The 24,613-nt window shown below is 43.1% G+C and overlaps 2 protein-coding genes across 5 annotated transcripts in view; both read right to left on the minus strand.

Moving 5' to 3' along the window:
• itgb5 (integrin, beta 5) overlaps positions 1 to 16,211 on the minus strand; it is a 76,117-nt gene extending 59,906 nt beyond the window's left edge. Inside the window, exons 1-8 of the mRNA XM_050049445.1 lie at positions 15,693 to 16,211; positions 13,724 to 13,809; positions 12,216 to 12,423; positions 11,846 to 12,095; positions 9,303 to 9,471; positions 4,153 to 4,314; positions 334 to 429; positions 156 to 245 (exon numbers count right to left, since the gene is read on the minus strand). Coding sequence (XP_049905402.1) covers positions 156 to 245; positions 334 to 429; positions 4,153 to 4,314; positions 9,303 to 9,471; positions 11,846 to 12,095; positions 12,216 to 12,423; positions 13,724 to 13,809; positions 15,693 to 15,771 — 1,140 coding nt within the window. The 5' untranslated portion in view covers positions 15,772 to 16,211. The remainder of the gene's footprint in view (positions 1 to 155; positions 246 to 333; positions 430 to 4,152; positions 4,315 to 9,302; positions 9,472 to 11,845; positions 12,096 to 12,215; positions 12,424 to 13,723; positions 13,810 to 15,692) is intronic.
• Positions 16,212 to 16,410: 199 nt separating this feature from the next.
• Positions 16,411 to 24,613, minus strand: part of rbm44 (RNA binding motif protein 44) — a 12,632-nt gene continuing 4,429 nt past the window's right edge. For 2 of the 4 annotated variants that reach the window (XM_050049439.1, XM_050049437.1), the window contains 12 exons: positions 23,120 to 23,678; positions 22,985 to 23,046; positions 22,748 to 22,897; positions 22,078 to 22,243; positions 21,937 to 21,971; positions 21,751 to 21,832; positions 21,509 to 21,608; positions 19,826 to 19,951; positions 19,654 to 19,721; positions 19,416 to 19,489; positions 18,931 to 19,153; positions 16,411 to 18,640 (listed from right to left, as the gene is read on the minus strand). In XM_050049439.1, coding sequence (XP_049905396.1) covers positions 18,347 to 18,640; positions 18,931 to 19,153; positions 19,416 to 19,489; positions 19,654 to 19,721; positions 19,826 to 19,951; positions 21,509 to 21,608; positions 21,751 to 21,832; positions 21,937 to 21,971; positions 22,078 to 22,243; positions 22,748 to 22,897; positions 22,985 to 23,046; positions 23,120 to 23,678 — 1,939 coding nt within the window. In that variant the 3' untranslated portion in view covers positions 16,411 to 18,346. The remainder of the gene's footprint in view (positions 18,641 to 18,930; positions 19,154 to 19,415; positions 19,490 to 19,653; positions 19,722 to 19,825; positions 19,952 to 21,508; positions 21,609 to 21,750; positions 21,833 to 21,936; positions 21,972 to 22,077; positions 22,244 to 22,747; positions 22,898 to 22,984; positions 23,047 to 23,119; positions 23,679 to 24,613) is intronic. The other 2 variants (XM_050049438.1, XR_007570270.1) reach the window with 2 other exon arrangements.

Genomic DNA, 24,613 nt, shown 5'->3' on the forward strand with positions numbered 1-24,613 from the left:
AGTGTCACAGTAGTGGGAAGACTTTAAAGAATTTCCCTCCCGTTTCCTCCCCCTCATCTTATCTTTCTTCTCAAAGCCCTCTGTGTCGTTACTCAACTCTCACACACACATACATAAACAGGAAACCACACACACTGACACTTTTCTTTACTCACATTATAAGCTGCCACAATGAGCTGAATTACATTCTTAGAGTCCTGGTCCAGGATCTCCACGGTGGTTCCAGGTATGAGTGCAGTAAAGTTCTTTGAAGGAAATAAGATACAGCATCAATTACATAAATATTTCATTAATAGGAAAAGTATGTGTCCTTTAAGATAAAAATCGACGTACCTTATAAATAACGTAGAGCCGTTTTGTCACAGCGAAGATGAGGAAGATGTTATTTTCTGCCAGTTTCTCCCCCAGAAGAGCCAGAGAGGGATAATCCTGTACAGAGAGGTGGCAAAGGGCATTATGGGTATTTTCCTCCACACATACTGTCCGTAGATAAAGTAGAGTTCAGTCAGGGAGCTCGCTAACGGATGTCGAAGTTCTTGTGTTTACATCGCTCTGCTGGCCCTCTGACACCAGACTAAAAGGTTGATGTCCTTTAAGACGAGAGCTCATCTTCATCTTCTTCGGCATCAAGACAACGTTCCAGATCAAACTGTGAGATGTGGATATTTTCACTGGATGCAGCTCCGTTCCTACTGAGATTCTTATTTCAGATGGACAATGGAAAAGAAACAAACTCTGACATCCAGTGTTCTTACTCAAAAACAGAAATATGGAACAGTGTGTCCTTTGAATGATCTGTATCAGGCATAATAAGACTGAGGTCAAAAATAAATCCTCTCCTTTCACAACAGAGTTTCTACACAGGATTTTTTAAATTCTGCTTTTAGTGGAAAATAGACCAGAAAAACAAACGGAAAAATCAACCCAATCGCCTGAATAAATGCTGGCATTGTACTTTTCTGCAGACCCTGGATACATTACAGTTACAGGTTATTATGTGGTGGATACATTGAAACTTAACACTTTAACAATGCTGCAGTTAATGTGTGGTTAGGTTTAGGCACAAACCACTTAGTTATGGTTTAGGAAAGATCATGTTTTGGCAAAAAAAAAACTGCTTTTGGGGGACAATCCCCAGTGAAAAAGCAAGAAGGTCTTTTCACGGCACTATCCTCGCTGGAAAAACACAGACAAGTCACTAAAAAAAAAAGCCAAAGGAAACATAGTGAGAGTTTAACTTTAAAAAGCCGCTGGAAACACAGCGAGGGATTCCTAAAAAAAACATCCATGCTTGGGGGCAGAAAAACCACTGGAAACACAGTCACGGGTCCCTAAAAATACCCTTGCTTGAGGATGAAAAAGCCACTTGAAAAAAACATTTTTATGGCTGTAAAGCTGCAGGAAACACAGCTAGGGATTCCTAAAAAAACACCCATGTTAGGAGGCTAAAAGGCCGCTGGAAACCGTGATGAGTCCCTAAGAAACACCCACATTTGGCGACTGTAAATCTGGTGGAGACACAGTGATGAGTTCCTAAACAACACTCTCATTTGGGGGAGAAAAAAACACTTAAAAAAAAGACCATGACTCACTAAAAAACCCATGTTTAAGGGCTGAAAACCTGCTGGAAACACAGTGACACGTCCCTAACAAACACTCTTGTTTGACAGAGAAAAAGCCACTTGAAAGAGCCACGGGTCCCTAAAAAAAAAAAAACCATGATAAGGGTCTGAAAAGCTGCCGGAAACACAGTGACAGGTCACTAACAAACACCCATGTTTGAGGGCTGAAAAGCCGCTGCAAAAGCACCATGGGTCACTACACAACAACCAGTTTTGTTGTCTGTCGGACTTGAACAGTGGTCTGCAGCTTGGCACGCGTCTCGTCTAGATGTCCTGATGACAAAGTCAGCTCATACACTGCTGATGCTGATATGATCCGTATGAAACACACAAATGTTAAATATTTGTGGTTTGCAGAAATGTTCAATGCCACAGTTTCTCCTGGTGACTCTGCTGTGGGAGCTCAGTGCTGTCCACATGATATTGATCCATGTTTATAGCATCAGCGCTCCGACATCTTCAGACACTGTGTAACTGCATCATGTGAGTAAAACTTTCTTTGTGAGCTTCTGCTGCATACAACAAAAAAATCCACTGGCTCCTGATTGGCACTGACACTCAGATCAGATCAGATGGTGCCAGCTGGAAGAGTCTGGTGGAAAATGTGGGCCAAAGTTCTCAAAGAGAAATCTTTGTACCTTTCTGCCGTGTGTTGACAGGTCAGCAGTGCATTGTGTGGTTTTACTGGCAGCCTCCAGGTGTGGCCGTTTGCATTGGCCCTTCCCTCGGCAGCAACCACCGCAGACTGCTGCTATTAATAAGCATGTGTTCCTTTTCAAGTTGTCGGGTTAAATAAGTATTTTACTTCAGCTGAACTCACTCGAGTCTTTCTTTGACATAAAGACGGATTATCAAACACATCAGACACTGAATGCACTCAGATCCAGTAATCTGTGGTTGGACAGGAGCCAAGTGGAGCCAGAAATCCATAAAAGGTGAACAAGCAATCATACAAAGCTTTGTCATCAGAGAAGGAAGCAGGTTCAACGAATAACACAGACCTCTTAGTCATTCTTTGGGTAAACACTAAAAATTCCAGCGTCCATTCACAGCTGGGTTTTGTACGGAAAAGTACCTGAGCTTTATTCAGCTATGGGAACGTGTGTGTGTGTGTGTGTGTGTGTGTGTGTGTGTGTGTGTTACAGTATAGTCCAGGTTTGAACTCAGAGGATTAAAAGCTGCTGTAAGATCTACATAATTCCGGCTCATTCAAATGTTACACTGGTTAATGGATCATGTTGCTTAAATAACACTGCTCGTATTTCTCTCTTAAAGGGACAGTTCACCCCATAATCAAAAATACATAGTTTTCGTTTGACCTGTGGAGCTGTTTATCAGTCTAGATCAGGGGTGTCAAACTAATTTTAGTTCACAGGCCACATACAGTGTGACTGATCGCAGGTGGGCCTGACCAGTGAAACCATTGCATAATATCCTAAAAATAACAAACACCTCCAATTTTCCCTTTTTTTTGGTTTAATTAAGTTAATTTAAAAAAATGCTAAACGCTGTAAACACACGCTGTGATGTTTTCAGAAGCATAAATGCAATTTCAACAGTTTTTCGACAGTCTACTACTCGCTGCATTTTTCCATACATTTCCCCTCCTGTGTCGTGATCACCAAACTGAAGTGACAGAAAAGAGCTGTATTCTGGTCAGTATGGAAAAGCCTCTGAAGGAGAGGATGAATGAAGAAAGCTACTCAGTGTTTAACTTGCTCCTGAAACCTGGCACCTCTTCGTCGTCACAAGTGCATCACTATTAGGTGTGCAGAGTCATCCAGTGGGCCGGACTGGACCCTGGGCCGTATGCTTGACACCTCTGATCTAGACAGTTTTGGTGTGAGCTGCAGAGTGTTGGAGATATGGGCCGTAGAGATGTCTGACTTCTCTCCAGTATAACAGAACTAGATGACACTCAGCTTGTGGAGCTCAAAGTGGCAAAAAAACACACACAGACATTGACATAGAGAGTTTCATGCAGGAACTATTTTCTTTCTTCTTTCTTGCACATGAGTACGAGCCTCTCACTCCTGAGTAGATGCACACTTCCTTCTTTGAAGTGCTTCGGTTGGCAGGTGTAGTTCAGTAGAAAGAAAATAGTTCCTACATGAAACTGCAGCAACAAGGTCTGTGGATTATCTTGAGTAACCAGGTCATGATTTCTGTAAAGAGCCACTGATGAGTGTCATCTAGTTCTGTTATACTGGAGAGAAGTCAGACATCTCTACGGCTGATATCTCCAACACTCTGCAGCTCACACCTAAACTGTCTACACTGATAAACATTTTTTTAGCCTTTATTTGATAGGACAGACAAGCGTGAAAGGGGAGAGAGAGAGGGAGTGACATGCAGCAAAGGGCCACAGGCTGGAGTCGAACCCGGGCCGCTGCGGCAACAGCCTTGTACATGGGGCGCCTGCTCTACCACTAAGCCACCGACACCCCAGTGGAGGGGTCTTTAACCCACCTCTGATATTAAACATTGCTTTGTTTGAGAGTCAAATAACAGAGGGAGCAGCTCGTCTTACCATCTGTGTGGAGGCGCTGTACTCGTTCTTTTCATTGAGGTGACAGCGTCCATCGTGGGGCTGGACGAGGCCTCCCAGCCGGCCGTCCAGGGCGAGGTGAGGCACGTCATCTGTGGCGAACACCAGCAGGTGGTAGGCCTCCTTTCTCCAACCGATCTCCTCCTGTTTACAGCAGAGGAGATGTTTTATGTACCCTTCCTGTCTGTGCAGAGAATTTAATATAACCTTGGTACTATTATTAGGTTTGATTATTAGCATCATACAAAAAAGATGATTTTGGTTAGTTGTTAGAGTCAGCATGTGAGGAGAGCATTCCAACTACAGACGACAGAAACAACTGTTATATCCTTGATTCATCGTTTGGTCATTAAATGTCAGAAGAATAGTGGAACATGTCCTGTGTCTTTCTTATAGCTCAAGGTGACGTCTTACAGTGGTGTTTTATCCAGCCACAGACCACAAAGACAAAGCTATTCAGTTTATTATCATGCGTGATGAACAAAAGCATCAAATTCACACGTTGAAGAAGCAAATGTTTGACTTATTTGCCTACAAAATGACTGAAACAATTATTCACCTCATCAACTGTCTCTCAATCAACTCCTTCCAGCTCTCAACAACATAAACACATCAGTAAACGGCTTCATATTCTGGCTTCTACCGGCATTTAACTAAAACTCATCAATATTTTCCACAAGCTTGAAAACCACTGATGCAAACACACACACACACAGTGAGAGTGTATCAGCAGCCAGAGTTTTCTGCTGCAGGCTGGTTATCAATAGGAAACAACAGCCTACAGCAGAGTGAGCGTTTGACAGAGTGCTGACTAACGCACGCTGCTTCAGAAACATGACGTTTCAGCCACTGATGAGAGGGACTCTGTCATTCTTTTGTTCAATATGTCCCCTGAACCTTCTGTACAAAGGAGCCATGAATCATGCCCCCATCATAGGCCTCATTCAGCACCACAAATTTAAGTTGTGTGTGAGAAGGTTAAGCTTTAAACACACCAATGACTACTTCCTGTTATTGAGGGAAGCAATTATGTTGCAAGGAGATAAAGTGGGTTCAACTCAAGGACAAAGTATGTGCATTAAACATGTTTACTGAAAAGTTTTAAGCTCCAGTTAGAATGTTGACTTTCAAATACTGTGCAGTTTTGTTTTTTCATGTCTATTCATTCTGTTGAAACCCTGTTTTTATCTGCACAGTTGCAGATAAAGATTACGCCACACTAATATTATCAGTATTATTCTATTTGTAGAGTTAGATTCCAAACATTTCCAGTAACTCCAGAGTGTTGTCAAGTCCAAAAGTCAAAGTTAATTGAAAAAAGATCGATGTTATCATTCCCAAAATTCACTAACTTTTTTAGCTATCAACATATTCTGCTTTAGTCCATATCTGTTAAACCTTTTGTAACAACATTTTCACTGCGGTAAAAACAAACAAACTTTGCTCTCCAGCTTGTTCTACACAAAAGGGAAACACGCACCTGTGTTAATGAGTCGGTCTAACAGCACCATTAATTACCAAAGAACATCGATTTAATGACAAAAAAGACTAGCTCACTTTAACTGATGATTTTGTTCAACTTTTTTTAGGATGACAGACAGACATTCAAAGCTTAAAACAAAAACCTCAACAGAGGCTTCAAATGTCAAACTAGAATTGCAGCCTCGAGGCTATAACCCTCCTCGAAACCAGTCAAGTTGCAGTTACAGTTTACATCCATGTCTGTCCAGACTCATATGGAGCCATGACAGTAGTTCTAAAACATGGACAATTCACACACGTCTTCAACACGACAGCACAGACGGTCTGTAAAATCAGCACAGCTTCAAGGTCGACACCCAAGATTAGTGGACCAAATGTCTGATTTGTCAAGAGGGCATATGAATTCTTGAGTTATGGCCAAAATCATTTTTTGTGAGGTCACAGTGACCTTTGACCACCAAATTCTAATCGGCTCATCCTTCAGTCTGGGTAGACGTTTGTGCCAAATTTGAGAAAATCCCTCAAGGGATGTGGCAGCCCTCACCTCACAGTTTCATCTCCCCATAGGAAATATTAAATATATCCCCCAAGCTGTCAGAGCTGTTCAATCTAAATTACACACCATTACTCAAATCAATACAAAATGACCTCAATCGTTGGACAAAACTACCCATTTCACTTTTAGAAAGAATTTCAACAATAAAAATGTCAGTCCTCCCAAAAATTAATGATTTATTTTTTATGATCCCTACCCTTCCAAATCCACCCTGGCTCAATTCTCTTAATACAGCAATATCACAGTTTTACTGGAAAAATAAAACACCTCGTATAAAGCTTAAAACATTACAGAAACCCAAAACTCAGGGAGGATTAGAAGCACCAAACTTTGAACTTTATCATCTGTCAAGTCAGTTAAAATACTTAAAACAATGGCTCACCCCTTCAGATTTTGATTCTCACTGGTTAGAAACTGAGCAGGCACTATGCATCACTATAAATCTTTCAGATCTCCCATTCATCAGTCAAACAATTAAATATCACACCTGTTTTCAAAGTATTTCCACAGCCTCAGCTCTGACAGCTTGGTGGAAAATCTTTTGCATTAAAAGCTCCACAGTTGCACCATCCATTCATCCACCATTATGGAACAACCCAGATTTTACAATAAATAGGAAACCATTAAACTTCACATCATGGAAAGATAAAGGAATCACACATCTCCACCATATCATTCAGGAATCCAAAATTATCAATTTTCAACAATTAATCCAGACATTCAGCATCAGTAATAGTCAATACCTCCAGTATTTACAGCTTATGTCGAACATTCTCCCAAAACTTAACAATACATTCAGTACTCAGGATCAAACCACTGTCATAGATGATTTTGTAAAGATTTCTGGCTCTAACAAATTACTCTCAAAGATATATAGATTTCTAATCAATACCGACACTTCTATTTCTCTCCCAGTTTCAAAGTGGGAACAGGATCTCTCCATCACTCCCAACTCAGACTTCTGGCACCAAATCTGCAAAAATAACTTCACTCATTGTAAAATCCCAAATCTACAGCTCATTCAATTCAAGGTTAACCACAGGACACATTATACAGGAGAAAGGTTACATAAAATGGGATTCAGTACATCAGACCAATGCACTCATTGCACACAAAACACCACCGACAACTATGTACACGCTTTCTGGTATTGCACATCAGTTAGGCAATTTTGGGTTCAAGTCACAGATCACTTATTACACACACTGAGCTGTCGCATCCCTCTGTCCCCCCAACTCTGCATCTTAGGAGACATGTCAACTCTACAACTAAATAATCGTATCAAAACGACACTGTTCACAGCCCTAGCTGTCGCCAAGAAAACAATCCTCCTAAACTGGAAAACAAGAAATCAACTGAACATAACCCACTGGAAGAACTTATTAATAGATCAAATTTCAATTGAAAAAATGTCTGCATCAGTTAATCACAACATACCCCGTTTCAACAAAATCTGGTCCTCATTTATCAACAAATTGATTTCTATAGACGCCTGACTCCCTTTTCACAGCACCACACAATCCATAGCATCTTCGGTACATGAACCTACACTGATTCCATTATTTCTAACATAAACAGATAATACATAATACAAAACATAACTATATATGCTCACACACAAGTGCACACACACACACACACACACACACACACACATCTCCTCACATGCATACAGCCTAACACGTCACTAATCAGTTTTTCTTTTTTTTTTTTCTTCTTTCTCTCTCATTCTGCCATGAATATAATTTTGTCCTATTCTCTTCCTCCCTCTTTTATATTCGATGTCTACTGTTGTTTTGTTTGCTTTGTGTTTGTTTTGTCGGTTTGTTTGCTTGCCTGTATATCTGATTGTCTGTTTGTTTGTTTATTAATAAATTTAAAAAAAAAAAAAGAAAATCCCTCAAGAGGTTTCGGAGATATTGGGCTCATGAGAATGAGACAGCCACAAGATCACAGTGACCCTTGACCACCAAAATCTGATCAGTTCATCCTTCAGTACGGGTAGATGTTTGTGCCAAATTTAAGAAAATCCCTAAAGAGGTTTCGGAGATATTGGGCTCATGAGAATGAGACAGACACAAGATCACAGTGACCCTTGACCACCAAAATCTGATCACTTCATCCTTCAGTCCAAGTGGATGTTTGTGCCAAATTAGGGTTGCAACAGTATGAGATTTTCATGGTTTGATAATCATCTCAGAAAATATCACGGTTTCACAGTATTGCATATTTTACATTAACATCAGTCAGAATGACCCTTAAAGGAATGAAAACAGAAGGGTTATTGTTGGTTGAACAAGCCTTCGACTGCCTTAATCTAATCAGTTCATCCTGACATCCAGATGGACGTTTGTGCCACATTAGAGGAAAATTCCCTGAAGGTGTTCTTGAGAGATACTGTTCACAGGAGTTAGACGGATGGACAGACAACCCAAAAAACATAATGCATCCAGCTATAGCTGTTGCCAACACGCACACATAAAAATGAACATCTGTGTGACAGTGAGTCAGCTTGTCTTTTTCTCAAATTAAGTAAGTACTTTTCTTTTTTTACACACAATAAATTAGTTTATTTTAAGTCATATTCACGTGATAACCTGCACATTAAACTCCTAAATGGAGTTAGATTTAAAAATAAGACAGAGCCAGGATCAATGAGGCCTGTGGACGGACCCGGCCCTCCCTCCTGACCAGTGAGCGTTTGAAATAGTGCAGCACGAGTAAATTACAAGGCAGGAGCTGCTCGCAGGGAGTCATTCTCTTCCTGTAGAAAACAATTAAATTGGGAGAGGAAAACAGGGATATGACCGGGCCTGCAAGTGACTCGTCCTCATGTTTAACCAGCTGCACCAGACTGCACTTCCTGTCCATCCCCCCTGGTCCTTTTAATTAACAGGCAAATAGGCCAGACGCTTGTCACGGGGGCATCTCAGTAGTTCCACAGCGGCTTCCCCCTCCGTCTGAACCAAATGTGTGCTGTCACTCAGCACAGCCGAGTCAGGGAGCAGTCGAGGAATCTCAAAATAAAGACCCCTCAGTAGCTGATGGATGTCAGCGTCTATAAGAACAGAGATTAAGAAATGAGACACGTCACCTTACAAACAGCAGCCTGCAGGATGGCGTCAAATCCGCCCTCTGGTGCGTCCCGGTTGCGAGACACCATCTGCTTCTGCACCTCCTCGTTAAAGCGGTCCACTTTGTCCGTCAGTGAGAGGATGTGGCGGAAACCAAAAGTGGGGACGCAGTTGGGGAACAGTTTGTATCTGTGCAGGGTGACACAGAGGTAGAGATCAGGATGTTTGGATCAGGACAATATGCAAAGCAGCACAAAGGTTCAGCCTCCATCTACAGAAGTCTTCTAAACTGTATGCACTGTTTTCTTTTTTGTGTCATTTTGTTTTTTTTGTTCTTTGTTGGATTTTAGGCAGCCTTGTGTTACATCTTAGCCGAGGGAGTACGGATGAAAAATAGCCTCTTGGCGGATTCTTGCATTTTTATACCATGTGTATTTATTAATTTACACTGACCTTTCTTAAATAAACTAAATTAAATCTGTCTCTATTTATCTTTGCTATTTATTTACACCAATGTGATGAAGCTGACTTGATCTGTATAACATTCATTAAACGTTGCATCAGTCCAAGCAGCGTTATTTTAAAGTATCACCAACAGCTAATATTTCTTCGACAGCGACGTAAAATGTAACACTGGGTATTCTTAAAGGAATACTTCACCCCTAAAGTAAACATTTGTTTATCGATTACTCACCCTGTGTTGAATTTGTGTACAAAACTTTTTCACATGCCTCCACATAGAACTTAGAATCCACAAACAAAGAAAGCTCTTGATAATTATCAATTATCAATCAAAACATCCATTTACAAACTCTCACACAGCTCGTGCAGTATAATCCAAGTCTCATTTATCCAGTCATATCCTCAGTTTCTTCCCAAACACATGCATTTTTATGAAAACGTTCGTATTTAAAACTGAACTCAAAGTGAAACGTATCTCTGCTCTCTTCAAAGCCAGACTCCATTAACACTGCTCTACCGCTGCATCGATCGGTTAGTTAGTTTGTGTTATGTTGTGAGGTAAGATGACTGATTTTGTCAGTGGAGTCTGGCTTTGAAGAGAGCATAGGTATAGCCCCTTTTACCACTGGCCAAAAAAACCCACTAACACCCGCTGACATCTGCTGTTGTGCTTGGGTTACAATCTGTATCCACTCTCTGGACAAATGACTCTGCGGTAGTCACAGGTATTTATCGGCTCCAGCTCCGATCAGCAGTGATGGAAATATGACACCCGGCTGGACGCACTAATTTTAGCTTCCTTTGCCAGTGCGATGCAGTGACAGTCTGCCCCAAATACTGCCAGTCTCTGTCTGAGCAGCGTTCAAAATAATTCAAAATTTAGTCAGAACTGAGTTTGAAAGAGACTAAATAAGTTACAATTTAAGTGGCCTCCGTGCTGCTGTCAATTGTTTTCCAACCAGTGACATTGACCGTGATGCACCAGAAAAAACAGAAACTTAAAGGCATTTTCATCAGCTGCAGATCCTTGCTCACAGGTCTGGTCTGCTGGCACTAGGAAAATGTCTACCACCTATTTTTAACTACATACACATGCTAATTTTCATAGGAAGGCTTCAAGTTTCACTTCCATTTCAGTTTTAAATATAACAGTTTTACTGAGAATGCATGTGTTTGGAAGTGCTGAGCGTACGACTAGATAAATGAGACTCCGATTAAACTAGACGAGTTGTGTGAGTTTGTAAGTCGATGTTTTGATGTAGTTTCGCTGTTGTTAATTGTGGACCCTAATGACATCAAGAATTTCCTGGGTTTTTGGATTCTTCGTCCACCGTGGAGACATGTGAAAAATCCTTTTTTTATAGTACAGACACGCACCAGTATAGTTTTGCTGTTGTTAAACGTGGCGGTCATTTTAGGACGACGCATTCCTTTAAAGCCCCGACTGATCTGAATGTAGGCCGCGCTCTCGTCTTGTATAAACGGGATGAGCAACAGCAGAAGAGAAGCTGGGTTGGTTAGAGGTCAAAGTGCTGTCATCTATCTCTTTTAATATTTCCCTGCCGTGCTTCACTGTGTGTGACTGACACACACACATGCATGCACCCGACCAAAGCCATAACCTAGATGGGAAGTGATGCGCGATGGAGGGCGCTGAGTTAGTGCAGTGCAGCCTCACCTCCGGGGCAAACATCGTGTGCCGCAGCTTTTCAGCCTCTATCTGTTCTGCTCCCTTTCAGTTCGCCCTCATCAACAAACAATGAGGAGCAGCGAGGAGAGGGGCCATTTTGAAGAACTGTTTATTCACTCGGCTTTATCGAATACGGAAAAATCTCCCGTCCTGCATCTGCAGGATCTCTGACCATGCATGATTCATGAATGTGCAAAAATAGACTGTGTGGGTTTGAGTAAATTATTATTTCAGGATTTCTCTTCCTGGCCCGTTAAAGTCACAAGAGAATAGTTCTTAAGACCAACCTCACATAGATAGAGCTACATTTACACTGAGCTTTTTAATAATAATTTATCTGTATTTGAATGCAAATGTCGTAACAGCACCGTCCTCTTTAAACCTGCAGTAAACCCTGCTGCCTCCACCCACCCATTGCATGGATTCTCCTGATACTTGGGTGCTGTGTAGGAGAAGGGCGACATGTTTTTGTCCACGAAGGAACCGAAGCCCAGCCTGAAGTTGCTGGTGAGCTTGCCCATCTCCAGGGCCAGCTTGGTGCCCAGGTTACGGATGGTTTCCAGATCATCTTTCATGGAAAGAGAGAGGTCCATCAGGTAGTAGAGATCCACTGGGTAGTCCTCCACCTGCCGCACCTGCAGCCCAAACCACGTCTGGGCTCCTGGATGGAAAGGATGGAGGAATTGGTTAGCTGGTGTGCTCAGGAAAACAAACAAGACTGAAGAAGAGAAGAAATGTGTTCCTTCTCTCATTACTCCTAACTCTAACTGTCTGTACATACCTGGCCGCAGGCTGAGGGAGATCTTCTGAGGCATGATCTGGACCACGTCGTACTGGGACGACCCAGATCCTTTAGAGCTCAGAGGCCTGCTCCTCAGGATGGAGAGACTGCTGGTGGGGTACTCAACAAACTGTGCCTCACAGCCCCTCTTATGCAGGTTTTGAATAAAATCGCAGCGTGACGTCAGAGTCCGCCCCCTCCCGAACTCCTGAAGGATGAAGAACCACAAACCTTTCATTACTGACTGTCATAAAAATATAAGGAGTTGAACTGTGATGACACGTATGGCGTGAAATCATTGTTTTACCTCTGTGGAAACACTCTACCCAAGCACAGAGAAAATGTTGGTATTGTACGTTTCTGCAAACCACGAATGTTACATTTGCAGGTTATTATGAAGCAGGATACACTGAAACTTTGCATGACAACAATGCTGTGGTTAATGTTTGGTTAGGTTTAGGCACAAAAAACACCTGGTTATACTGTAGTTCAGAACAGATCACGTTTTGGGTTAAGATACCTAACTATGGTGGCACAATCTCCTCTGAAAAAGCATCAATGTCTCTGTGAAAAAAATGTTTTTGTGCCACTATCACAGAATGTAAAGCAGCAAAGTCTCACAAAAAAGAACATTTTTTCTGCCACCCTCCTGGCAGGTAATGCAGCCATGTCTCAGTAAAAACAAATGCTTTTCGTGCTGCTCTCCCAGCTGACAAAACAACAACAGGTTGCTACAAAACACCCACGTTTGCTGCGTAAAAAGCAGCTTGAAAAACAGTGATGGGTCGCCAAAACACAACAGGTTTTATGGCTTGTTGGTCTCACACAACAGTCTGCAGATTGGCGGGCATCTAGCCTAGGTGTCATTCCCTCCACCTCCAGGTGACAAAGTCAGTTCACATACTACGTCACTTTAGAAACGCTGACATGATGCAGAGTGTCTACAGGTTTAAGACACTTAAATTTAATGCTTTTTTGGACCTTTTCTAGATCATTTTTTGGACAAATCATCTTCTTATTCAAGTAGTGCATGCAAGTATAAATTTATGGTATACAATATTATATTGTCCCCTGCAGAGGTAGGTCTTATGTAGGAATATGGTTATTAGAGTGATTCAGGTCAATCTACATTTTGCCAACAGGTGAGTGCAAGTATAAAGTAAAAAGACAGTATTAGTTTCAGTGGTCGGTTTAAAGGTTTGTAACATCAGAAATGATGTTTATGCAAGAGCTTGAATCATGTCAATCAACACAAATAAAAAGATGGTTCATTTAAATGTTTGCTGCAATTAAAACCACACAGATTCAAATATAACCCTATTTATAAAACTGAATCTAAGACATTTTAAGGTCCTGCAGACACCCTGGTACCACACATGAAAATGTGACGTATTCTCGGTTTGCAGAAACATTAAACGCCAACATTCCCTCCTGGTGACGGAGCTGAAACACTGAACCTGCACCATCAATGTTTAAATCTTGAGAATAACGCAGCAGGTGAGTTCTACCTCTTGTGCGCACCAGGCGCAGCTGGGGTGAATCAGGAGGCATTCTTCACATGACGTAGCGCTGCCGCTCATACACATGTTTAGACCTGAGAGAGGGTGGGAGGAGATCACAGACAGACGGTTACAGTGCTGACAATAAAACTGGAAAAACAATCACTACTGTGTCGCTGCTGGGACTCAAACTGGGGACAGGATAAAAAACAAAAGCCCAAAGTGCAAAGCTGTGTGACACAGTACAACACTCACTCTGTGGTCAGTTTAGTTTAGGTAGGCAGTTTGTCACAGAGGCGTTTATTCAGCTTTATGCTGCACTGATTTGCATTGTATTTAAGATGTTTCTAGTGTTTCTATTTATCTGTGTCTGTCAGGATGAAGGTTTAGTTCTAACATTTGGAGGGATACATATGAAGACATTCCAGTTTATGCACCAGTTTATGGTGGAAATGTCTCACTCATTTCCATCCCACATAGTTTCTGTTTTATGGCAGATTTGTAACTGTTGCTTTTGAGGTTGCGCACTGTCACCAGCTATGTCACCCGAGGCACTGGCAAGTCTGTGAGTCATGTTCTTACAGTTCATCAAAACAAAATAAGTCCTCTGCTTGTTTTTATCTTTTTAGTGGCAGGAACAAATGCACATGTTCTAACTACAGAGGGGGATGTGTTCCCTGTGTCCCCTGTGACCCCCAAATCTGCAACCTAATAAAACAGATCCCTGAAAATAAAACATACCACTGATCTGACACAGTGCCAACTATTAAAGAATAGGCCTATAATATATTAAAAACTAGGTGTGCATTTTTTGGAACACTGACAAAACAACAAAAACAGTGAATACAGGCCTGTAAATGAAGTGTTGTCAGGGGACAAGGCTGCACTGGCTGTTGTGTGTTTGTGTCTGTGTGTCTATACTCTACAGGTCTGACAGGTGAAAGGAAAAAAGCAGAAGAAAGTATATTAAAACTAATCCTACCTTCACCCTGTTACCACTAACACCAACAATTGAATAATAATTAATAACAATACAGGCAGGGGAGTGTCCCCCCACCCCCATTTCTTATTTAGCACACTGACTGAATATCACAGACACTGAACAGTATTTCATGTCTCCATCTGCTGGTGGGCCGTCACTATAAGAGTCTGTGTGTATAATATAATGTTAATCCACTACAGAAGAGACTTGATGATCACTAACATCAGGAGGAGAAACAAGAAGATATATCTGTATCAGTTAACGGCCGAATTAGTTGTTTTATATTGGCAAAAAATCCAATATCGTGCATCTCTTAAAGATGTGTCCTAAAGTGTTTGGTGGAGACGGGCTTTCGAACACCAATCTGAGCCTGTCAGTGTTGGTGGACCTACATTGATGATGCACAATTGCCCCAAGTGGTTACACTGCAGTCTGTTTTGCTGCTGTCAGCTGCAGCGGTGTCACTAATACTGAACCAATTTCTCAAACTGTCATTGCCATGAGTCACTAAGACACACAAACAGGACAAATGGGGTCCAGGTTGAAAAATATCGAAGCTACCCTTTAAGGTTTCTTCTAAAAATGTCCACTGAGGTGGAGCTCTGGGGCTGCAGAGGCTGAACACTGATTCCCCATGAGATGTTTGTTGAAATCCTTCCAGCAGAGGATGTGAGGGACCTGCTAGGTGCAGATCTCAGAGACAGGCTGGTGTCAGACCAAGGACCTGTGAGCCTGGCTGTGTTACAGACCGTTATATTACTCATTGATCTGTTGAGGGGTCTGACTGCAGAGTGAAACACACAGCCACCTCTCTCCTCTGTAAACACTCCGTAAACATAAACAACCTAATGTTGTCTTGTTTACTTTGCCTCCATGTGGCTCCAGTTTACAGCAGCTCCTCGTGTGTGAGCACCAAACACTGAGCCGCTGTGCACGGACAGGCTGATAGCAGATAACAGAGAAGTGATTGCAGAGCACAAGCGCGCTTTGTCCTACCTCTAGCAGGCTGCAGACATGTTTCCAGGAGCATGCAGCACAGAGCCGCTCTCCACATCCACGTCCCCGGGCTCCACATGGTGTCACTCAGCGCTTCGGCAAACACCAATCTGTATCTCTGTTCTGACACCGAGTTATTCCTCCACCATCAGACCTGTGTGACTGGAGTTAATCCTGCTGCATGTGTGTGAAGCACATTAGAGAACCATCGCGTTTACTCTCATGCTGAAGGATCCATAGTTTCACAGCGCGCAGACAGGGAGCGCTCCTCTCAGCCCTGTTGATCCGAGTCTGGACTTTCTCTGTCGGGACGCCTCTCCAGCTCTCCACGTCCTGACTACTTCACCCATAACTGACAGCAACTCCAAAACTTCTCCATCGGTGTTTGTGGCTCTTCTCGGCCCGGTTCACCAGGATCAGGATCAGGGTCGGTGCAGAGCTGCAGCCACAGAGGAAACACAAAGATCCAACAGATACATAAATGAGTCCGACAAAGATTTTTCTTTTCCAGATTTGAGTGTTGCCTTTTCGGTTTGTCCGGTTTGCGTCCCAGCTGGAGGCTCCGCCCATTCCCGACTGGGGATTACATTAACCCTTTGGTGGCTGTGTTGAACAGTTGGCACTCCGCTATGGTTAACACCCGCTCGGCCCTGAGACACTGCAGCCGGAGGGGACACCTAGTGGTGGCTCTGAGGACTGGACCCGGAACTGAGGGGGGACATTTGTTGGATCAAAAGGTATTGAAGTACAGAACAGCTCATGGTAACGTGGTGCCATCTGTGAGGAGTCAGTGCACCACGTACAACCTGGTCCAGAGGGTCAAAGGGAGCCGTGTTCACCTGGCTTTACCTTCTCAGCTGAAGATTCAACATGTGAAGTTTCTTCCCTCTGTCTCCTCTTGGTGGGCGGTGTGTCTGCAGTATCATCCAATGAAGATAAGATACACTTTATTAATCCCTGAGGGGAAATTCAGTGTTTCCACTGTTATACACACACAGGCCTGAAATACACACGCACAAACAGAGCCCATGCATGCATTAAACAGAGAGATGTCACAGTTGCTCATGGAGAGGAGCCCTGAGCAGTTGGGGGTTCAGTGCTTTGCTCAAGGGCACATCAGCAGTGCCCAGGTGGTGAAATGGCACCTCTCCAGCAGCCAGTCCACACTCCATATTTGGAATGGAGACTTGAACCAGCAACCCAAAGGCCCCTGGACTAAGCCAGTGGTTCCCAACTGGTAGCTTGTGTGTCCATTCTGCATGGACTGCAAACACACTTTATTTTTGAAGTACAGTGAATTTCTGGCACAAAGCTTTTACTTTGAAGAGCTGTTTCCTGCTGTAGAGCAAGTGACTAATGAACAGCTACTTGATAGAGACAGTAAACTGGCTTGACAAAAGGCCAAACACAAGTATGAGGCTCAATGTGTTAAACTGTGTGGACCTTGAACTACTGACTAAGGACAGATCTGGACCATGTGGCTGCACCAGTTTGGAGCCTCTGAACTAAGGTGCTGCCTCCCCACAATTAGGACTATCAAAGAAAGCTATCTTTACTTATCTGTATGTACGTATGCACCAATCAGCCACACATTAAAACTAGTGACAGGTAAAGTGAACATAATCATTACAATGCAACGTCCTGGTGGGAAACCTTGGGTCCTGGTGTTCATGTGGACTTATCCATCCAAACACTGTTGCAGGAAGTACACCTCTCACTGAACTCAAGACGTCTACCTGGCCTCTAAATTCCCGAGATCCAAATCTGACCCCGGATCCACAGTGGGCCTCTCTGGGTTGCACTTGGCTCTGACCTGTCGAGGTATGGACAGACACAGGACCTCCTGGGGTGTCCTGCGATGTCTGGATCCAGGGACCAAAGGTTTCTCAGCAGGACATTTTGCTGTAACAAGATCATCATTATTATTCACTTCACCTGTCAGCGATTAATGTTGTGGCTGATCAGTAAATATATATTTTTAAGATCAAAACCACAACTTTTCTGTTTGTATTTTTAAATTGAACTTTAACTACTTTCATTTATAATTCAATAACAATGCTGCAGTTTCACAGAGCTGTTTGCACGTCTTTATTCTAGTAGATCTTTACTTATTGTACATTTGTTTGGTTTTCATTTTAACGCTTGCTTTGGCAATGTAAACATGTTTCCCATGCCAACACAGCTTCTTTGAACAACTGAAATGAAAAGCGCTTGAGTCAAACAGATGCTCACGACGACCACAACAAAGCTGAGGTAGAAAATCTTTTAAACTAAGTCTTTTATTGACTGAATCCAAACTAAGCTGCTGCATATACAGCTGTGTGCAACGTAGAACAGTTTCAGAAATCTTTATAAACTTTAATTAAAAATAAGATTAAAATAATAAAATTATCTTTAAAACTAATTTAACTGCCAGATAACTGACAGAGGAGGCGCTGTGTGAGGCCCTTCAACTTTCAATGTAGCAGTTACTGAACATCCAAAAGAAACTGCTCTCAGTAACGATATGATGCTACGATGGATTATAAACTACTCTTTTTAGATGAATAATTTCCCCATTTGTTCAAATATCTGAGGTGTAAAGAAAACTCTGAGGGGTTTAGATGCCGTTCTAACAAATCACTGCTAACAAAAAGAAACATTTTGAAGCCTCCTCATGACTGTGTGGCTCTCGCCGGCCTGGTCAGCAGCTCAGATACCATCTCCCTGATGGTGCGGAGGGGCAGGCCGCTGAGGACACCCTGGTGTTTGGCCTTCAGCTCGATCAAAGCATCCACAATCCTCTGCCGTCCGATGTCTGGGTGGAGCTGTGTTAGCTCTGCCATCAGGGTGTCGAAGCTGCCCATGGTGCCGTAGTGTTGGGGCACGCAGGTTCCCTTCGCTGTGGGCGAGATGCAGACCACCTTCCTGGTCTTGATGCTGGAGCTGAGCGGAGGCCGAGTTATCAGCTACAGAGACGACAGAGAAATGAGTCAATCCCAAAACATAAAAACACACACAGCTGTTTAAATGTTCAGGATTATGTAAAATGAATGATCAAGGCCATTATACTCTATTTTAAGGCTGCCACTCCTGATTACTGTCGGTGTCGTTTTCTCTATAAAAATGTCAGTTTTTGTTTGTTTTGTCTGAACAACAGTCCAAAAGCTGAAGAGATTCATTTCACTCTTATATACGACAATGTCCACCAGTTTCTCTTCATAAAAAGACCTCATCCTCTTCCTCCTCATATTCTCACCTCTCTGTCGGAGCTGCTGGAGTGAGTGTTGGAGTTTTGTGGTTTGGCGGCCTCCTGTGAAGGCTCCGGCCCACTGGCGGAGGCGGAGGCCTGGCTCTGGCTTCCATCACTGGCTCTGCTGATGTGCTTCACATGTAAAGTACGGCCTTCCATGCAGCAGCCATTCAGCTCTCTCACTGCAGCCTCGGCAGAGTGGACTCCACTTACCATCACTATGGCAACTCTGGAGAACGCAGCCAGCGAGACAGGCGGGTGTTACACTGACATTCATGTGTTGATTTGGGAAGCAAACTGCTGCTCAGACGGCTGTATGAAGAGTTTGACTGACTGATGCTGATGAATACGGACGTTAGACGTAATAAGACACAGTTACAGCTGAAGAACGGTCGTGCTTCTACATGAAACAACAGATGAATCTGATACAGATGAGACTGACATCTGTTTTCACACATTACTTTGACTCAGATAGCAGAGCAGACGCTCACCTCAAATCATTCTTTAAAGCCAAGATGCTGACCTCAGTGGGATGGTATTTCTCAAACCACAGCATCACATCACTCTGGCCAAGACAAAGTTTTAGTTAAAGCCTGTAGTGCCCTCTGCTGGCTGTGAAGGTGCTATACAAGGCATCACCATGACAACAAACTGCTATTAAAAATGTCCAACATATGAACTTATTCTCATGAGTAAGACTTTGAGTCAGTAATGTTTATACAAACTCACCTCTGTCACATCTCTGGGTAGGTTAGAAACACACAGTACTGAACTCTTCACCTCCTCACTGGCTGATTCTGTGGTTAAGAAAAATTCCTCACTAGCGATTTCATCGAAAATGAAATCGAAAATCTCTACATATGCAGCTGTAATGCTTTACCTACACTCAGTGACCACTTACCGTTATCTTCAGCGTTCACGGCTGGGTCCTGTCCCGTGTCAGCAGCCTCCGCAGGTCCTGCACACTCCAGGTCTTCTTCAGCATCGTACCACGCCTCAGATGTGTTGAGCTCTTTGCATTCAGCTTCTGTCCCATGAAGAAATGCAAATCTTTTTATTTAATCAGCTGCTTCAGGGGCCTTGTTACAGAAAAATATCCCAACTGCTTGTCTTAAGATTCTATGATAAGAAAAATGTTATCTTCCTATTTCAGAAACAATTTCTAAACTCACAGCTGTGTGCCATCCTATCTCAGACCAAAGTGTAAATGTGATTCTTCAATCAGCACTCGTCCTGTCATGACTGTAGCTGTTCAGTTCAGTTCGGTCCACATTACAATGCTTACTTTTCCATTTCCACAGTAAAAGTTGTGGATGGTACCAACAGAAGTGTTCCTTAGCGTCCCCATGTTTGGTCCCCCCTCTGTTGGGGTACCTAGCACACAGATCTGGTACTAAAAGATGGGGCTGTGAACACTGCAGTCTGATTGGTCAGTGGAGGACGGTCACTCTGCTCAGGGCTGAGTTGTGGCAGGTTTTGAAGCTCATGTAACCACTGTTCATACCGTGGCATATTTTACATACGTTAGAGAACTGCAACTATACCATGAAAGGATGTTTTTCTGCCTCTTCATCTGAACTACTTAACAGCAAGCAGCCATAGACTAAAAAAATTGAATCAACCAGATTATGTGAACTGCAAATATTCCGGTTCCTCACTTAGAGAAAAAATTGTCAGAGCATCATTCTAGTGCACCTCTGCAGCACTAAACTCCTGCTCTTGCCTGAGAAGGACTAAATACACAAACCTGCATCGACAGAGACTCTCACTGCAGCCTGTTCGTTTTCTGAAAATGTCAGTGTGCCCACCCTGTTCTGTTGAGGACAAACGAGGTTCAGACTTCCATCCGCATCACCAGTGAAGGGCCAGACAGAGCAGTGAGTAACAACAACCATGCCTACATTGAATAGTCCTGTCTGCAGTAGGAACGCTTAACAGATCTATGGTCTAGGTACATGTTCATAGGGGTTACTTTTGGTTCTAAAAAGAACTATACCAAAAGTTTTTGATGGAAACGCAACTTATGTTAGAACAGGTGGGCTACACGAGATCGACAACCATAATACCAATGGCTCTTACTTGTCAGTGGTGAGCTAGCTCCCCATCACGGACAAAAGACCGACATTCAGTTGTAGCAATGAGGAGCTGGAGTTGGTGGAGAAGAGGAAACCCAACCTTTTGAAAAGTTTTGGTAGTTTTCTTTAAAGTGTCACCATATGGTTTGAGTAGTCTTTAAATCGTTATATTTTGGTGTCCATGTTGTTCCCAGTCTTCACTGTCACTGCCATACAGACCTAACAACATTGCTGCTGCCATTTTTGGCAGTTATGCTGAATTTCAAACCAGGTCTGTGTGGACCATCCTATCTTAGGATTCCTAACTTGGGAAATCCCTAAAGTTAGGATGGCTCTGTAAAAGCTAAATTCCTTTTTGTCCTTCTTTTTTTATGTTCACAAACATGTTTCTGTAATCACACAAATCCCAAATGTCATCCTAAACCGAGGTACGACAGGATTTCAGACTGAGGAAGTTTCTGTAATGAGGTGCCAGGTAATAATTCCAAATGTGAGAGTGTGTTTGTTACTTGTCTGCTTTTCCTCTGGCTTGTCTGCTCTGTGTGTAGCATCTCTACCCTGAGGGATAAGAGTGACAGCTCTCCTCGATTTGCTCTCCTCCTTCTTGACCTGTTTGAAATGAGCCGAACACCAAAGCTGTTCAGACTGAGAAGGACTTGATGCCACATTGGGATCAATAAGCAGCAATAAAGCACAGTAAGGGTTTGGTTTTAGTAGTACTCTTCTGTGACGTCTCAGCGTGAGAGCGTACCTGGCTGCCACTTCTGCTTTGGTTACAGGGACGTCTGTTTTCTTCACCTGATGTATCTTGTTTCTGTGGCTCCTGGGAGCTGCTTGGGATCAGACAAGACAACATTACAGCATCTCGAGAGTCTACTCTGATAAACCAGGGAAATTAAATCACATCAGACACACATGCGTGTCTTTTCTAACATACCAGGATGGAACAATCCCCAGCACATCACCTGTGGTCTAAACAGGGACAGAATTAGACTATTACTCTCACCACTGTGGTTAAAATATATCACAAATAATTTGAAGTATTCAGACAGTATTGGGTTAGTCGGCTGAGTCTCACCTGTGCAGGGGTGTAACTGGCTGCTGTGGTCACCTTCCCAAAATCGACGGTCAGAGGATTAAGTTGCTCCAGAGGAACTCCTGACAGAATCCTCTCTCTCATCTGATTAAAGTCAGCTTCCAGTTTCTGCAGAGCACTTACAATGTCCACAGCAGGGTTACCTGCCCTGCAGAGAAGGAGGAATAACTACATAAATAACGGTCAGCCTTAAAGGGACAGTTTAGATTTTTTGAAATAGGGCTGTATGGAGCACTGATCCACAGTCAGTGCTTATGCCACGCCCACACACACACATTCTCATTGACTGATGAATTGGCGCTGGTTATTTATATTATTGTGGCGTATTGATTATGAATACAGTCCATCTGATGCTGGTTTTGTTTCATCACTGTAGCCAGTATCTCACTATCACTATCCTCATTCAGATTTTAAGAAGCTACAAATTATATTCAGCCACAAAATAAGTCTGAAAAGCTGCAAATCAGATCAGAAGTACAGAGAGTTGTTGACTAGAGATGATACGCCGTCTCATCGTGGTCACCTCCTTTGTTGCTGCCCCTGTCTACAGTACATTGCAAACTCCAGCCTGAATACATTAGAGAAGTGTCCCAGTGAAGGAGCACAGATTAACACCAGTCAAATGTGATCAATACTGATTGGTTATCTTTACTTTGGGTTGAGCTGGCCTCCATCAGCAGAGGTACAGCAGAGACTCCAGCAGTAGTGTCTGCACATGCTGTACTGCAGGGCCAGCAGGGACAGTTCTGCCTGCTGAGCACGGTGGACACAGTCACATTCCTTCCTCAACTGACAGCCAGAACTGGAAAGAAATACCGTTAAAGATTAGTCCTGCTGTTGGAAGAAATTCGTAACGTTAATGCAGGACTGTGTGTATCTGAAACATTACCTTTCACGTTTCTCCTTTAGCGCTCTCAGTTCCTGCTGAGCCGTGCTGAGTTTGATAAATTCCTGAAATGTTAAAAGAGGTTGTTCAGTGTTTGCTGGCACTATGATAATGACTGCTCTTTGGATTCAACCTTACCTCTGCGAGATAGTCCAGATCTGCCATGTGGACTTCAGTGATGACATGCTTGTCAGCTGTTTCTGGATCATCTGTTTGGGTGACAGCTGACGTGCACAGTAGCGGCTCAGTGCTGACCATAATGTCACAGGTAGAAACGCAGGGCACAGGGGAGGTGTACCTTTCTGTAGTCTTCTTCTTGATGACAGTCTGATCAGACTTCAACATCTCACTGCCGGCTGCTTCACTATCCGCAGTGACTGGACCTGACTGAACCCCATTGTTACAAGCTTTCACATCTTTGCTGCTCATACAGACAACGATGCTCTTATCGTCCTCCATGATGCTGTGGAAGCTGTCCATCTGGTCTTCAAAAGTAAGGATACCTTCATCGTTATCTTCAGTGTACTCATTACCATTAACCACGTAATCCTGACACCCCTCCACGGTGCTGTTTTCCTCAGCTGGGTCCAGAGGAGAGCTGACACTCCCATCATTGTACTCAGCAGCATCCATGTGGTTACTGTCAAAGCTGCAGAACTCAAGAGATGAACCTTTTTCAACTGTTGGCACTTCTGAGCTGCAACAAGAAACAATGATGCTCATATCATCAAGAATTCATACTGCACATCAAACACAGAACAGCACACGCGAAACAGTTTCATAAGAAAACAATACACTCAGGGGCCGTATCCACTGAAGCATTTCTTTCTGAGGCCGGCATATTCTTGCAATGCTCTGCAATGTTAGCGCTGGGTATTCACACCGTGCTACAGTTGCCGGCAGTGACAAGGCAATGTGCACCGAATTCTGTGATGAGCGCCATCTGTTGGGCATTTTTATTCTGAGTGCCGAGCATTAAAAATGTTCAACTTTGGCTGAAAACACTGCGCTTGTTCGTGCAACACAGCAGTTCATTCACAGTGCAGGAGACAAACTGTCATATCTTCCATGTATAGGTGCTGAGCAACAACACGGGGGGAACATCTGTTCATGTACTGTATACACTATGTTTACTCCCATGAACCCACGCAGACCAGTGGGTTTGTCCTCTCTGCCTGCAAGCTTCACCGTTACCTTCAACCAAAGTAAGTACTCTACCTTATGCTGACATCTTTATTTATGTGGATATTCGTATCATAGCAACCAGAGCATCTCAACTGAAAGACGCATGACTTAACTTTACAGACATGTAATAAGGGACATCTAAATGTATTCATATTAGCTCCTTAATTAACTGCAAGATATTTAACTACTAATGGACACACCGCAGTGAGGTGAAATATCTCTTGCAGCTAGATGCGGTTTGCCCTGGTTAATCTAAGGGTGCTTTCACACCTGCCCTGTTTGGTTCAGTTCAATCAAACTCAAGTTGGTTTGCCCCCTCAGTGCGGTTCGTTTGGGCAGGTGTGAACACAGCAATCACACTCAGGTGTGAACACACCAAAACAACCGGACCGAGACCTTCTTGAAGAGGTGGTCTCAGTCCGGTTCCAAAGGAACTCTGGTGCGGTT

This window comes from Epinephelus moara, chromosome 7 (assembly GCF_006386435.1).
Source record: "Epinephelus moara isolate mb chromosome 7, YSFRI_EMoa_1.0, whole genome shotgun sequence".
Taxonomy (NCBI): Eukaryota; Metazoa; Chordata; class Actinopteri; order Perciformes; family Serranidae; genus Epinephelus; species Epinephelus moara.